The 17125-nt window shown below is 40.6% G+C and overlaps 1 protein-coding gene across 1 annotated transcript in view; it reads right to left on the reverse strand.

Moving 5' to 3' along the window:
* Positions 1 to 16376, reverse strand: part of KCNK10 (potassium two pore domain channel subfamily K member 10) — a 105467-nt gene extending 89091 nt beyond the window's left edge. The window contains exon 1 of the mRNA XM_029076951.1: positions 15892 to 16376. Within this exon, the coding sequence (XP_028932784.1) occupies positions 15892 to 15943 (52 nt within the window). The 5' untranslated portion in view covers positions 15944 to 16376. The remainder of the gene's footprint in view (positions 1 to 15891) is intronic.
* Positions 16377 to 17125: the final 749 nt, after the last annotated feature.

A 17125-nucleotide genomic window follows, 5' to 3' on the forward strand; every position in this document is an offset into this window, starting at 1 on the left:
ATAAACTTTAGAACTTGTACATCTAGATGCAATATCAGCAAAACTGAAGCCCAGATATACCAGTAGAGGCTGAAAGTTTCATAAAGTTCTCAAGTTATTCTTTAAAAGAAAAAATTCCAATAGACATAGTGTTCTGTATTCAGAGCTATAAAACCTAATACATCTATTAAGGAACATCTGCTAGCATCCTTAGGGCCCATTATAACAGTGCATTAGAACAGTAAGGGATTGCTGGAGCCTTGGATACTCTGCTTAACAGTATCTTCTTCACTCTCTCATCAAGCTGAATGGACTGTATTTGTCCATCAATTTTCTGCAACTTAAACAACTCTTTCCACCTTTCATTCCCCCTACTTCACACAGTGACTTAGCTGAAGAAAGTGAGTCATAAATCCTCTGAAATTTCAATAAGAATGCTTCTTCCTCTTCGTACCCTGAACTGCTTCAAAGCCACATTGTGCCCTAGTAATTGCAAATAAAATTGATGCATTCCACCTTATATTTTCATGCAGCAGTACCACATATATGAGTCTTTGTGGTGGGAGGAGAAAGGTGGGGAGTAATCTGCCAAGTATATTTTAAGATGTTGGTCTGCTGAATTGCATTTGTGTGGAGGTGTTATCTCATTTAGAATCAGCATGGCATAGTATAAGCAGCATGGTGCAGTGGATAGAGCATGGGCCTGGGAGTCAGGACGTCATGGGTTCTAATCTCAGCTACACCCTTGTCTGCTGTGTGACCTTGGGCAAGTCACTTCACTTCTCTGTGCCTCAGTTACCTCATCTGTAAAACGGGGATTGAAACTGTGGAGCTCCTCATAGGAAAGGGAGTTTTATCAGTGCAATTTGCTTGTATGTACCTCAGTGCTTAGTAAAGTGCCTAGCACACAGTATGCACTTAACAAATACCATCATTATATACACTGGAAAAATACAGAAGGGTTCATTGCTCTCTAGCCTGTAAGCTCGTTATGGGCAGAATATGTGTTTGTTAATTCCCTTGCATTGTACTCCCCCAAGTGCTTCATACAGTGCTCTGCACATAGTAAATGCTCAATAAATATGATTGATTGATCGATTGATTATCCAGCCCCTTGTCCTATAGGATGAGCACTGCGTCCCTAGTATCCAATGTCACTGTTATTTCTCTCAACAAGAAACCAGAATGGACCTGTGTGTGTTTCATAGGACTAAATGATTTGGGGGTGGGGGGAAGATATATGACAGATGCTTGAGGTATTTTTGCAGGAGTGATAACGGTTTGTACTGAACCATCCGTACTTTCTCACCTTGTGCCCCAATACCCAGCAACACACACTGAGAGGCAGCTGCCAAGGATATCAGGCACAGGTGCAGAATTTCCCTAAGACCTCACGAGCCCCAGAACTGCTGTATCCTTGCCCATTTTTCATGAAGCCACTTGCTGAGTATGATACTCAGGTTGGCTTTAATAAACCTAAGGTATTTTTTCCAATTTCCTGCAAAAAGCAGTACAAAAGAAAAAAATATAAAGAAACAGAAATGGGAGGGGAAAATATACCCAAACAAACCCAAAAAAGGCAAATAAGGAAAACTTTAATGGAAATTGAAGAAAAATAAGCTATTTTTTTGAAGAAAAGCAGCAACACCCTTTCCCCCAACCTACTAATTAATTTTTCTTCTCTCCAGGTCATATCTCCCTTCTACTATGTCAGCACACCTGCATGAATTATATTCACCCTTATGCTCTCAAAGCACTTCTGTACATATTGACATCTATTATTTCAAACTTATATGCATATCACTTTTTCCTTCCTCCTCTTCTTTCTGTAATTTATTTTGTGTTTGCATTTCCCACTACACTATAAGCTCTTGAGGGCAGGGAATCAAGTCCATGAATTATATTATACTCACCCATTTGCTTAGAGCAGTACTCTGCATGCAGGAGATGTTAAAAAAATACTACTGATTAATGCTTGCTTTCTGCCACACCTTCCACCTGCCCTGCAGCCATGCCTCATCTGTTTGGGTCTCCTCAGACTAAGGATGGACATCATACCCCTCATGAATGCCACACAAAGAGACACACATGGTGTCACAGGTGTTTTTCTTGTCCCTAGCCTAACATAATAAAATCATACATTTCATTTTGCACACGTACACCCAGAGCCCTCCAACTTAGAGCATTTCTCTAGGAAGACCCTCCCAATCAATCAATCAATTGTATTTATTGAGCACTTACTTTGTGTAGAGCACTGTAGTAAGCGCTTGGGAGAGTAGAATATAACAGAGTTGGCAGACATGTTCCCTGCCCACAGGGTGCTTACAGTCTCCCGCTCCCCCAACCCTACTCGCTCCAGAGCCTTTGCTTTCATCACCCAGGTCCCTCTGAACATGGGCTCAGATTTTGAATCACAGAACTAGGTAGCAAGAACCACAGTAGAAGACGTCTGGCCATTTGAAATAAATACACGAGTGTCAGAGTCTTACCAGACAAGGGACAGACCAGAGGAAACCACAACTATCTGCTGTAAACCTAGAAGACTGGTCACCCTAATGATGGCTCTGGGCAAGCAAGCAACAGTGAAGCTGTTACTCATGCTTAAAAAATTGTACATTTACAGATGCTCCTGTGCACTCAGTGGGATTAGAAATCTAGATCCCCAGGTGAAAAACATATATATATTTGACCTCTGCGTGGACTAGACTTTTGGGATCTATCCAACCCAACCTAGGCCTTCCCCATTCTAAACCCAGCCTGAGCCCATCGGAAATGCAAGATTTGGGGTCTGGCCTAGTCAAACCCCAACTTTTTTAAGTGGGTTTGAAGAGCGAAAAATGAAGATTGAACAATGGATGGGATAATATTTCAATAAAGGATCAAATTAGAAAGACTCTAGGAACTTTCAATCAATCAATCAATGATATTTATTGAGCACTAACTGTGTGCAAAGCACTGTTTTAAGCACTTGGGAGAGTCCAATATAACAGAGTTAGTAGACATGTTCCCTGCCCACACTGAACTTCAGGATATCTGCTTCCTGACCAGAGAATGAATTAATATCTCCAGTCTGCTTTGAAATACCAGGCACTAGATCATATCCTAGTTAAATTTTCATCTAGTCTTACGTTAAGTAATAATGCTTTTTTTCCACCACAACTGCCTGTGATATCATGCAGAAAGGATTATGATTTAAGTGAAGGATAGCTAGAAAATCTGAACACTAAAACTACAGATTTGTACATTCAAATATCTTTAATATAAAAAATATGAGAAAAGTAATCTAGGACTAGTGATAGAGGCAAAGCTGAATTGTCAATTAAAGATCACTACATGTAGGGTCAGTCTATCTTCTGCTTTTTCTCATGCCCTTCCAACCCTCCTAAGAATAACAATAATAATAATAATAATTGTGGTATTGATTAAGCACTTACTGTGTGCCTGGAACTGTACTAAGCTCTGGAATGGATACAAGCAAATCAGGTTGGACAAAGTCCCTGTCCCACATGGGGCTCAGTCTTAATTCCCATTTTACATATGAGGTAACTGAGTCACAGAGAAGTCAAGTGACTTCCCCAAAGTCACCCAGCAAACAAATGGCAGAGCTGAGACTAGAACCCAGGTCTTCCTGACTCCCAAGCTGGTTCTCTATACACTATGCCATGCTGTTCTCTCTATTTCAACATCTCAAAATGGTTCACTTCTTTTCCAAGTTCATTCTAAAGCACTTTTTCTTTCATGCCTCCATATATTGTTCCCTCCTTACTCTACATTTGCTCAAAATTCCAAGTCTCTGAAATCTCCAGTGGTTACCTATCAACCTCTGTATCAAACAAAAACTCCTCACTATTGGCTTCAAAGCTCTCCATTACCTTGCCCCTTCTTACCTCACCTCCCTTCTCTCCTACATTCCAGCCCACACACTCTGCTTCTCTGGTTCTAACCTTCTCACTATGCCTCTGTCTCGCCTGTCCTGCTGCCAACCCCAGCCCACATCCTACCTCTGGCCTGGAATGCCCTCCCTCCTCAAGTCCACCAAACAATCACTCTTTTCCCCTTCAAAGCCCTACTGAAGGCTCAACTCCTCCAAGAGGCCTTCCCAGACTTAATTCCCCTTTTCCTCAGCTCCCACTCCTTTCCGCATCACCTCGACTCACTCCTTTATGCTCTTCCCCCATCTCCCCGCCCCACAGCACTTATGTATATATGAATATAGTATATATCTATAATTCTATTTTTATATTGATATGTTTGTTTTGGTGTGTATATATCTATAATTCTTTTTATTTATATCGATGCCTGTTTACTTGTTTTGATATCTGTCTTCCCCCTCTAGACTGGAAGCCCAGTGTGGGCAAGGATCGTCTCTCTTTATTGCTGAACTGCACCTTCCAAGTGCTTAGTAGAGTGCTCTGCACACAGTAAGTGCGCAATAAATATGACTGAATGAATGAATGAATAATGAATAGAGCAACTGACTAGTTGCACTCTGTGCCCCTGCAGAAGTGTAAGTAGTGCAGTACAAGCCACTGTTACTATAATCAATCACTAAATGCAGGCTCTCAGTCCTGGTCTCAGTACTAGAGTGGTAATTTAGTTTATCTGTGTATATAATAGACAGTTTGGGTACTCGGTAGATATTATTACTACTACTCTGATTAAGTTGAATATTGTGAATGTCCCACATAGAACTCTCAGTCTAACAGGAAGAGAGAACAAGTATCTTATATCCATTTTACAGTGAGGAAACTGGCACAGAGAGGGAAAATGATTTCCAAAACTCACACAGTAGGACAGTGGAAGAGCTAGAACTAGAACCCAGGTAGCTTGATTTCCACTTTTTGAATCCTTTCCTCTGCTTTCAGAGATCCTTCACTGGGCAGAAAGGAAAATGAAAATTAATAAAGCCTCGAGCAGATGTGGAAAATGCTACTGTGTGAATTAAGGTGCTGCTCTGCAGTTAAAACGAATGACGCTGGGTTCCTTTTCTTGAGAACAGGAATCTTGGAAGTTTTAGGGGAAACCACACAGAAGACTTCAATTGAAGGGGAAAAGTCAGTTACATTCATGTGTCTTTCACATCCTTTCAGCTAATTCAGAGACCAGATTTTAAATTCAATATTTCAAGTTGTCATGTCAATTTAATGACACCCCTTGGGGGACCTGGGGGTCCATAAAACACTTAATGGATTAGATTTGTCTTTAAGCAGATATTTCATCTAAGGAACTGAAACAATGGAAAACACATTTGCATATGGGAGTCAGTCATATGGAATGATTAAATGAGTTTGTTCGTTTCCCCTAGAACAGTAATAATAATAATAATAATGTTGGTATTTGTTAAGCGCTTACTATGTGCCGAGCACTGTTCTAAGCGCTGGGGTAGACACAGGGGAATCAGGTTGTCCCACGTGGGGCTCACAGTCTTAATCCCCATTTTACAGATGAGGGAACTGAGGCACCGATAAGTTAAGTGACTTGCCCAAAGTCACACAGCTGGCAAGTGGCAGAGCCGGGGTTTGAACCCATGACCTCTGACTCCAAAGCCTGTGCTCTTTCCAGTGAGCCACGCTGCTTGAGAATACTGCAAGCGTCGAGAGAATTTATAAAAAGTGAATGAGAACTGCAGTATTTTACAAGGTGTCCTTTTCTGAAGTGGAAACCCCGTCGTGTGTTGGTTAGTATCCTAATATATGCACTAAACTAGGCAGAACACCAAAGTCAAAAAGCCAATCTGTGACTCGTCCTTCCCTTCCTAAAATGTTTCGGTAACTGCGGAACCAAATGTCCTTATACTAACTGCACAATTTATAACGTGTTTCAGGCAATGGGTACTTGCGGCCAGGAATGGGCATGAGAGGAGAAAATGGCCTTTCCCTCTTCATATCTGTTGATGGAACATCTGTACCCTAAGAGAGCTCATTTCTTCTATTTATGTGCTTCTGATTGATTTCATGACCTAGGACAAAGTGACATTTAGGACTTGACTGTCTTTAAAGGAACATGATAGTCCAAATGGATGGAATAGATATTGAAAGTTTATATTAAATCTTCACCTGTATTTCCAGAAACTACATTCCCAGAAGTCAGCAACAACATTGTTTTGAACTGCATGTCATCAGAGATGCATTTTTCTTTGGAGACCTAACAGAACTAAATTGAGCTAACATATTGTGTGCGTATATATAAATATATATATTATATATATATATATTTTTAGGGCTCTTAATACAATTTCTAGGCCCATCACCTGTCTCCCTTTGAAACTATTAATGTCTGTATCCCCCACCCCTAGACTGTAAGCTTTTTGTGGGCAGGAAACTCATCTGCTTATTATTGTATTACATCCTCCCAAGCACTTAGTATAGTGCTCTGCATACAGTAAATACTTAATAAATATGAATGAATGAATGAATGAATGAATGAATGAAGTCCACTGACCAAAACTCCACTGTCCACAGAATTTTACAACCTTCAGCAGGATCAGCAATCATTCAACACCAAATTGACAAAGAGATCATTTTCTGACAAATAGTGTAACAGCCAACTAGTCTAAACTTAAACCTTATGTTAATGTTTAAAAATAGGCTTCAAAACTGTGTACATAACTGACTCAAAAAACTCATATTGTGGAATACAACTGCCCGAATATGGAAGGAAATACCTATATATAGCAGCTCTTCATTTTTGAAGAATTTTTGAACGACTTCTTGGGCATCCTGCTGTCAGCCATTCTCTTCACCGGACCCAGCTAATGAAGCTGTGTTGCAACAAGCATCAATTGCTCTGATGCTCACAAACTGCTGTGTTCCAAGACCTCTTGCTTTCTGGTCCCACACTGCCATTTGACATTACCTGCCCCTTTGGAGATGCTGAAGGACTGGTTCAAGAAGTCAGGGGTGATGTCTGTAGCGGAACTAGATTTTTTCATTTAAGAAAAGGACTCTAAACTCTGAACACAAGCTGGGCCCATTCATTATATTTTCGTGGTATGGTGCACGACCAAAGCAATGAAGCACTGTGTAGCCCAAAACCCTCTTTAGCCCTCTCTTTCAGACTGAGACTACCTCTCTGGTGACTACTTGCCACACAAGGTCCTGGAAGCCCAGGAATTTCTAGTCCCTCTCTACTGGCTGTTCAAGCCCTCCTCCCTTATGGCACTCTACACTAAACAGAGATTAAGGTGTACAAACCAGAGCTCTGGATGAAGGATAAGGTTTTGGTGTGTTAGGACCAAAGGTTTCTGTCTTTCTGGAACCTAATATTACTTGCCAGGCCAAAGAATATACTTCACAGGATTCACAGTATGGCAGGAGCACTTTATCTCCAAAGCAAGGGCTAGAATGCATAGGGGCAGCATGCAAGTTTGTATGCAGTCTATTTAAAAAATAATTTAAATGAAATATGCTCCCTTTGGCAAAAGTTGAAAAGTGTCCCTTTGTTGGAGACCTCCACTAAAATATGAAGTTTGGTGTCATATTATTATTAATAATAACAATAATGGTATTTGTTAAGTGCTTACTCTGTGCCAAACACTGTACTAAGTACTGGGTAGACACAAGGTAATTGGGTTGGACACAGTACCTGTCCCACATAGGGCTCACAGTCTTAATACCCATTTTACAGATGAGGAGACTGAGGCACAGAGAAGTAAAGTGACTTGCCCAAAGTCACAGCAGACAAGTGGTGGAACTGGGAATAGAACTCAGGTCCTTCTGACTCACTCTTATCAGCAATCTTCCAAAGGTCATACTGGTCTTCTTAACTCTGTCATATTTTTAAAAAATTATTCAGGCATAATTGGCTATGAGTCTGTTTCAATATTCTGTGGCACAGGCTGATCCATAATCGCATAATTATTGTTAATCCACAGGACCTTGCTGATTGTGAAAAGGGATTTGTAGTTTCTTACATATCAGCATATCTGTGACTGTGTTTCCAGAACAAAATCATATGGGCTTGGTGTTTATGGTGGATTCAAAGACTTTTGATGAGCATCATTCCCTGTGGAGTTAGAAAAGTGTTCCAAGGGACTGGATGCCACTTTGTGATATATTGGCTATCTCTAACATTTAAAAAAAAGATGTGAATCCATCAAGTGATGATAAACCTAGCACTCGGCAGAATGCCGAGCCCCGAGAACACTGTTACTGCTGTGAGATCTTGGGAAGCAGCTGTGAAGCGTCATTTTTATTCTTTTGGGGGTTATATATGAGATTGAAAGCTATTCCTTGGCATACTTGTAGGGAAGAACTCCACTACTGCTCTTTACCTTTCTAATCCTGTGCGGTCCAATTATTTCTCCCAAAGTTTTTCAGCATCACTACCTCCACACATACTGATATTTCCCATGACATTAAACTTCTCGGATGTTGGCACCCCGAGTCCATCCCAAACACTGAAGACTCTTTCTTTTCCATAACTGGTACCATCCATAATGGAAACTTCCTTGTTTTTAAGATGTCTGAATGCCATTTTGTTACCATTTTGTTACAATGATCATTGTTAAACCAATGATCATTCAATGCTCCATCCACACTAACGTCTAACTCTTAAGGGTGATGTTGAAAGTGAAGATCATCACAGGCTGTTAATAGAAACGAATATCTTTGAACAGCATGGCAAAAGTAGTTCTGGGGCTTTTGTAGCATCTAACATTTGAAATGATGTTTTAAATATTCACCAGAATACCCTGGGTCCAAGTCAACTCTGCTGCTCTGAATAGTAACCTGTCACAAACAGAGACAGGTCAGTGCCTGGGACACAGTAAGCGCTTAGCAAATATTTAAAAAAAAGAATCAGTCATTTAACTCAGAGGTCTGTCTTTCATTCACTCTCCATACATCAAGTGTTAGAACCCCCGCAGTGACTGTAGGAAGAAAGAGAACCCTAAAGCAGTTTCCTGCACTACTGCAGGTTTGAGCTTGGCCTTTTGAGCAAGAGCCATAAAGAATGGATTAGCAGAGCTCCCAGTAGGGTCAAAAGAACAATGCTTGCATATATATCAATGATATAATGATCCCGCTGAAAAAGAAATGCCCGGAATCTACCCATATTTATTTAGAGCCAAAGTGAAAAGACCAAGAGAGTGCTTGGTACAGTAATTTATTTGTGTTCTCCGTGTTTAGTAAAATACCTCTAAAATCTTATAAAGGAAGGGTTAAAGGCTTCCAAATTCCTTCTGAGATAGATGGGTTCAGTTGTGCATAATAACATCAAAGTAGGATCAGCGAGAAAGAACAGTTTTCTTAAATTCTTAACTATGACCCAAAGCAAAAGACCTGAATTTGTTCACATTACTGATGAGTATGGCCACCAGATGCATCATATCTATGATGTGAGTAGATTTGTATACAATCAGAGATATTTGCTTTTTGGCAAAGATATCTGCAATCATGACTATTTTGTCAAGCTCTCTACAAGTCTGGCTTAAGAATAATATAGCAGCAACCAAAGAGATGCTTGCAATCAAATGTCCAATAAGTTTGACTCTATTACTTCATAGCCAGGTCTACAGACCTCTAAACTCTACCTCTCACAAAGGACCATTTTCTTGTAGAAAATATTACCTTGAATTGTGGGAAGATGGATCTTTTTATGGAGAACAAATCTTACCTAAACAGCTTGTTAGTGTGGGAGTGTTATTTGATACTTAGACTGCTGTGTAATACCATTATATACAACCGTGCTTAAAATTAAAAAGAATGTCCTCTGAAAATTGTTCTTCCTAATTTTCCCATTTTAGAAATAGAAATGCTGAGGTCAATAGATAAAGATGAATTAATAAAGGTCAACCAGAACCAGTTATTGAGATGGGCATAAAAATTGGAACTCAGTATGTCACACATTCTGGTCTCCAATGTTTTTACCATTTTTCAAAGAAATTGAATGAACTATCTTTAGATCTGGACACAATTCCGTTCAGCTCGAGAGAACTTATAGTTAAGCTACAATTGATGTCATCTGAAATTTTGCATCTTCCAGAAAAATCAAATGCATACTGCTTCCTGGTAAACAGTTTTTGATTATTGGGTTTAAGGAGCATAATGTTAAAGGAGGATTACTGCAGTTGGTGACCTTTAGCATTTTGAACTGTGATCTGAATCTTGTGGTTTTGCTATGGTCTGGTTTCTAAACAGGTTATGCTCCAGGTTGCTTTCCCATTGTTTAGCTTAGCAACCACAACCAATGAAAACAGACGTATGGTTTACCTCCTTACTAAAGATTATGCTAGACTATACCTTCAATTGCATTCTCTCTTACTGCTCAGCTTAAGATTTGCCAGGTTTTTGCTGATTTGTAAGTAATTTATAGCCAAGTGAGGTTGATCAGGCAACCACCCAGTTAGAAAAGTTGGGGAAGAATATTTGTAGGCAATGAGCTTGGAACCCTCTGGATTATTTCTGGCTTCTTTGGGTATGTGGCTGAGAAGCTAATAGAGATATCCGTTCCTTAGATTGTATGCTCTTTAGGTACCAATGGTAGTTAGTAAAATGCCCACTCAGTGCAATGCACTGTATAAGAGCTTGGGAAAATAAATAGAAGCACAAGACACATTCCCTGCCACAAAGACCTTTTGCTATAATAGGAGAAACAAACATAAATGTATTTATAAATAGTGAAATCAGAATAAATAATTGGCTTTACATTTGAAAATGCATCTATACATGAGTGAAATTGCACTCACCACTTCCCTTTGCTATTTTGTGCTTAATGTTGCCAACTTCCTCCTATTTGTAAATTATTTTATGTCTGTCTCCTCCGCTAGATCATAAGCCACTTCAGAACTGGGATTGTGTCGTCTTCCTCTATTGTATCTTCGCTAGTGCTTAGAAGGCACTCAGTAAGGCATTCAATACTCATTATTGATTAATTGAATTAATCGTGTCTAACCTGATAATGTGGTACCTCCCCCAGCACTTAGTTCAGTGCCCTGCACATAGAAAGTGCTTAACGAATACCATAAAAAACTGGACCTATGTTAGTGAAAAAGATGGTTGGTGAGTTGATAATAATAACAATAATGATGATAGTAATAATAATATTTTTTAAGAACTTACTATGTGCCAAGGCCTTTACTAAGTCCTGGGGCAGATACAAGATAACCAGATTGGACTCAGTTCCTGTCCTGCATTGGGATCACAGTCTAGAGGGAGCAGAGGAAGAACAGATAGAGAATCTTCATTTTATAGGTGAGGAAACTGAGACAGTGAGAGTTAAAAGACTTGCCCAAGGCCACACAGCAGGCAAATGGCAGAACTGGAACTAGAACTCAGGTGTCCTGACTTCCACACTTCTGCTCTTTCCCAGCGGAAAGGCAGAGCTGTTGACGTGACTTGGAAGGCGGGGAATGCATCTTTGCTTTTGTTGTATTTATCCAATCATTGGAACATTTTTCTGCACACAGAAGCATTCGATAAGTAGTAGTAGTAGTAGTAGTAGTAGTAGTAGTAATTACAGTAGCATTTACTGAGCTCCCACTAGGTGTGCTGTGCTGTATTAGCAGACAGCTGTGAAGTACAAAATAATGAAAGGACACCATTCCCTCAAGGAGCTTACACTTGAAGAGGGGAAACAGAAAAATATTTTCAACTGGAGAGGTCAAAAATTTATAAAGAAATGTGGTATAGGTCCCTGAATGCTAAGGAGAGTATAAATAAATTCAATTGCTTAGTACAGTGCTCTGCACACAGTAAGCACTCAATAAAAATGATTGATTGATAAGTGGTAGTTGGAAGGGACAACATAACTCAGGGAGTTCAAATATTATCTGATTGAACGTTAAATTGAATCGGTTTTTTACCACTGATACCTGTCCATTAGAATTAATTTTTCATAGAGATCTGATCCCCTGAGGTTGAAAGAAACTCTCAGTTGTAACCAATGTCAGGGCATTGTCTATTAGGGTGAATTATCCATAATACTGCTAAAATCTGTAACATGCCATTGCACAGAATCTTGAGCCAAATGGTGTCATCATTTAAAGAGAAATTGTTTAATGTGAGCAGTTCTTAAGTATAATTACTTCCTTTGATTCTCCTATATTTTAAGAGGTGGGTAACTTTCAGAACTGTGGAGTTGTGGGGAGCAGAGGGGTCCTAAAGTCAGAACATGTTAATTTACATTTAGTTTTCATACCACTCCTCAGCTAGTCCCTTAGGGTGAATCTGTCTCAGACAGTCTTCCAAAACTAACTTTACTCCCCCTTCAAACATAGAATTGAGTTGTTTTGAGAAATGGGCTGAAATGATCAAATTCTAAAAGTGAAAACTAAACACCAGAGACTAAAATATGGGATGAGATTTTGACATTACAATAGAAATTTAGAAAAGATTATGGGTCTTTCTCTAGTCCCAAATACTCTTCTGGATTGATTTTCATCTCATCTTCCAGTTCACTATGAATGTCCTTCTGATATATGATTAGTCTAAATGAGAATAATTTCTCTAAATTTGGATTTGAAGTTTACCCACAAAAATTAACAAGGGTACAAATAAGGCATCTGGTAACATAGAAGGGCATGTCTAATTCCCTGCACTCCTCCACATACAGTTCTCCCTAATCAATCAATCAGTCATATATATATTAAGTGTTTACTGTTTGAAGAGCACTGTACTAAGCACTTGGAAGAGTACAATACAATAGAGTTGATAGACAAGTTCCCTGAACGAGTTTACAGCCCAGGTGGGGAGTGAAGGGTAATGAAGTGTAAGTATTTAAAGAAACAATTATGGTGCATTGAGAAAAGGCAGTATTTGCTTACTTTCTTTTTGGGGGGATATTAGTTAAGAGCTATGTGCCAAACACAGATCTACGCACTGAGGCAGATACTAGCTAGTCAGGATGGACAGGTTCATGTCCCACAAGGGGCTCACAGTCTTAATCCCCACTTTACAGATGAGGGAACTGAGGCACAGAGAAGTGAGGTGATTTGCCCAAGGTGACGCAGCAGACAGGTTGAGGAGCCAGGATTAGAACCAAGGTCCTTATGACTCTCAGGCCTATCCACTACCCACTAGGCCATGCTAATCCTGTGAATCTAGTTAGTCGTAACTTAAAGTGGTTCCTGAATAGACTGGTTGTGAGCAAGGGGGAACCATGTTTTGCAAGCAGGTTTTGCTTTACCTTTCTAATAAGGTGCATACTCAGATGTATCTCTGAGAAACAGAAAATTTCAGATGTTTCTGGGCAGTTTGCCTATATTTCTTAATCAGAATGAAATTATCAATAAATTGCCAAATCCTCCTCAAAATATGGTCCTAACTAGTTTCGGGATTTTATGTTAAAATTCCTTGCCCACAAAACATGAACCGTATGTCCAAATAAGGTGCTCAAAGCCCAACTAAAATCACACTTCCTCCAAGAGGCTTTCCCTGACTAGGCCCTCATTTCTCCTATTCACCCTCCCTTCTGTGTCACTTAGGCACTTGAATCTGTACCCCTTAAGATCTTGCTATTCATTCCACAGGACTTATGTACATATCATTACACTCTATCATATTCCCTATCTGTAACTTATTTTAATGTCTGTCTCCCCCTCTGGACTGTAAGCTCCTTTGGGGCAGGGAACATGTCTACCTAGTCTATAACTATTACCTACTATTACCTATTTTCCCAAGCACGTAGCACAGTGCTTGGCACATAGTGAGCACTAAATAAACCTGACTGACTGATGGATCAATAATTATTTTGTTGTCAAATCAGCAGATGTCAATTTCAGTCTCTGAAAAATGTTATCTGGTCGCTACAGAATACTTAAGCCATCATCTATCGTGAAAGGGGGGGGGGGCGGTATTTTCCTGTTTAGTGTCCCTTTCCAATTCCGTTGAATTTCTCAGTATTTTGCCATTTTTAGTTCCCTTTGGGAGTAGTACTTGCTAGTCTTATTAAAAGTGGCTATGAGATCCAAATTCAACAGGTCATTTCCCCCATCAGCTAGAAAGCAGCCACTAATTTAGAATCTCAGCCAGAACAATATAATGGGGAAAACGATCTTTTTCTTTTCTGTCATATTCACTGCTATTATGGGCAGAGAGAAACACCTCCTTTCTCCATAGATCCTTACTTCATTTTATTGATTGGCCATGCTTATGGATATGGAAGAAGGACTTTTAACTCTCCAAGAAAAATTAATTAGGTTTGATTTTTGCACTTAAATTATGTGCTGATGCTTCACTTAATTCACCTAAGTGCAATCAAAACTAATCTGTTTGTAAACTGCATTTATTTTATCCTATTAAATTGTCAGATAGTGGAGCTATAAACAAAACAGCATAATTATGGAATAATTCTCCTATTAAGGTAGCTGCTGCCTTATTTTGCCATAATCAAGGCAATAACTCAATTTTCCAGTCATAACAGAATGAACATTTTAAGACTTTTCCAAAATAAGGCCATCCTGCCCCACCCTGCCAAACACATAATTTACATACATTGAATACCTGAAAGGATGGCAGTTGGCTTGGTATTTGGGAATCTGACCCTATCAAGTCTTGGAGATGTACTCATTTGCATAAAAAATTGGGTGGATAACCCTAAGCACCTTGCTTAACACCTCCTTGCTTGGACCTCCTAGTCTAAAAGCAGGGAGTGATACCTACCGTCCATTTCCTAGTGAACGTCAGAATTATCTTGTGCTGATTTGTCAGTGTGAAAGAAAATGATATGGGCAACGTATTACAATATCCTAAAGACAAAATCAAGATGTCAAGGATGGATTTGCCTCTGGTTCTGAAGGCAAGACTGCCAATTTTCATCATATTAACTGGAATTTGTGCAGTGTCCAGTGTCCAAGAATTCTTATTCTTTTTTTTCTCCATCCTGAAGAAATATGAAAATATAGTCCTGTAGAAAAACAGATGCTGCACAAACCACAGACAAACAGAATTAGACCTGCAATACTCAGACCAATCCTCTATATCATGTCATTCTTCAGACTTCCTGAGAAAAGTGCCACAGAGTGACCAAGATCCAGCTTTCCTGCTGCAAAGCAGGACATAAGGCTCCAACTTGTTTCAATCCCTACCGATCACTTAGGAGGAGATTAAGCATCTGTATGCTAATCGCCAGGACCATTTCTGTCACTTATTTCTTTTACCCTCTCCCTCTTGAGCTGAGAATATTTTCTATCGCTCGTCGAATTTACGTTGCCTTACAATAAACCACTGCACTGCCGTACACTTCGTTCCACACCCATCCTTCCCCCAGCCCACTCCCCACCACCAAGACTCAGACCCCAACTAGCGAGTCGAAGTACAGGCACAGCAGTCGTTGTTCAAATGTTCATAAGATAAAGAATACAAAAGGGCCCTTTGGGCTTCATTATTTAACATGCCCTCAGTGTTGGTCCCTCTAAGGGACATGTTGCAGCAGATTTTATCCCAGCTTGCTGCCAGGATACATTTCCCAGTGAGAACATCCTAAGCAAGCAGCCACATCTGACTCCACAAGTACACCACCCATTTTCCAGAGAAACAAAGATAACCAGCAACAAAGAAGTCACACACATTCAGACTCCTAAATTAAAATAAGCAGTGAGTATTGTCTGCTTGAGGCATTTTATTCTACTACTCTCATCCACTTCTGACTAATTTACCTAAAAATAGAAAAACAGTGGGGCTAAAAATACTTATGATAATTACAGGTAATATATGTTTTCAGAATCTAACACATTCCCCGCCCCCCTCCTCCTCCTGCTGCTGCTCCACCCGCTCTGCAGATCTCAGTAACATTTCCAAGCTTAAGAACACCCTGGCAAAGCTTCAGAAGAGAGATTCCTGCCACTTATGGGTAGCGCACATGGAGGAAAAATTACTCCAGATTCAGACCAGCTACATGCTGTCATCCGGCACTATTAGAGACGGTTGTGGGGTGGGGGTGGAGGGAGGGAGGTTAAAAGTAATAAACACCAACCTTGAGGATCCCAGTTCACCTGTTTCCTTGGAGTCTCAATTGGAAATTTCATTGCTCCGTTGCACGGGGAGAAGAAAAATTTAAATAAACTCCCAATCCTTTCCCTGTCTCAGTGTTGCAGTCCAATAAATTAATTTCAAATAAGGGAGGAACTGGATGCTTGGCTGAGGAAACTCAGTGGTTGCCAAGTGAGAAAAATATTCAATAAGAAGGGTTCAGAGGAGGGTATTTTTAGAGGGATGTGGGGAGGGTTGCACCACCCTGGGTGGAATAAAAACTAAGAGCAGAGATGGTTCGATAGGGAGGAAGGCAACATGAGAGCAGCAAGTCAGATCCAAAACGTGGTTCCCGTCGGGTGTGAGGTTCAGCAGCCTGATTGTCCAGTCCATGTGCTGAGAGGGGAGTGAGGGTGAGGAAACCGCTGCAGTATTACTACACACATCTAAGTCGAATATGCACACACACAAGCACATACACGCACACACGCTCTCTCTCTCTCTCTCTGTGTCTTACACACATGCGTACACCAGTCTGACATACAGACTAGCACAAATGCAGACCTAGCAAACCAGCCCTCCTAAGCGCTATCCACTGAAGGTTTCAGGCACACAGACACCCAGTCACACACACACATATACACACATCCATCTGCCTCACCACTGCCAGCAAGAAAAATCGTAGTCTAAACCTACACCAGCCCCCACCCCCCAAAAGTCATCTGATGCGTTGCAGCATGGCTTGTGTGAAGGAAAGGGAGGAGGGGGAGAGACCGTCCTATCTGAATGCAGCCGCAGCAATACCAGCAGCTTATTAGCTGAGAGAGAGAGGGAGGGGGAGAGAGAGAGAAAGAGGGAGAGACACGTTTGCTTGGTGGGAGTTCACTAAACGTTTCTGGGGAGGTTTTGTAACTTGCAAAGGGGGCGGGAAGAGAAACTATGTTCTTAAGGAGGAAGTCACGTCTGCATTTTGAAAAAAAAGTACAAGAAGAGTAAAAGGGTGTGTACAATTGTGTGCTGCCTGAAGGGTAATCGAGGATACTTACTGGCTTTGCTCTCTGAGTGAGGAGGGAGAGGATGCGGTGTTGTTGGGTGGAGTTTGCAGCCGGAGACACGCTTGGCTGCCTTGTGGCTGCACAGGCAGCAGCAGGAGAAAGAGGAGGAGCAGTACTTCTGGCCAGCTCTTCCTTGGGGGGACCACTTTCCACATGGGGTGCACCCTCTTTTTCTCCTCCAGA

Source organism: Ornithorhynchus anatinus, chromosome 1 (genome assembly GCF_004115215.2).
Source record: "Ornithorhynchus anatinus isolate Pmale09 chromosome 1, mOrnAna1.pri.v4, whole genome shotgun sequence".
NCBI classification, from domain to species: Eukaryota; Metazoa; Chordata; class Mammalia; order Monotremata; family Ornithorhynchidae; genus Ornithorhynchus; species Ornithorhynchus anatinus.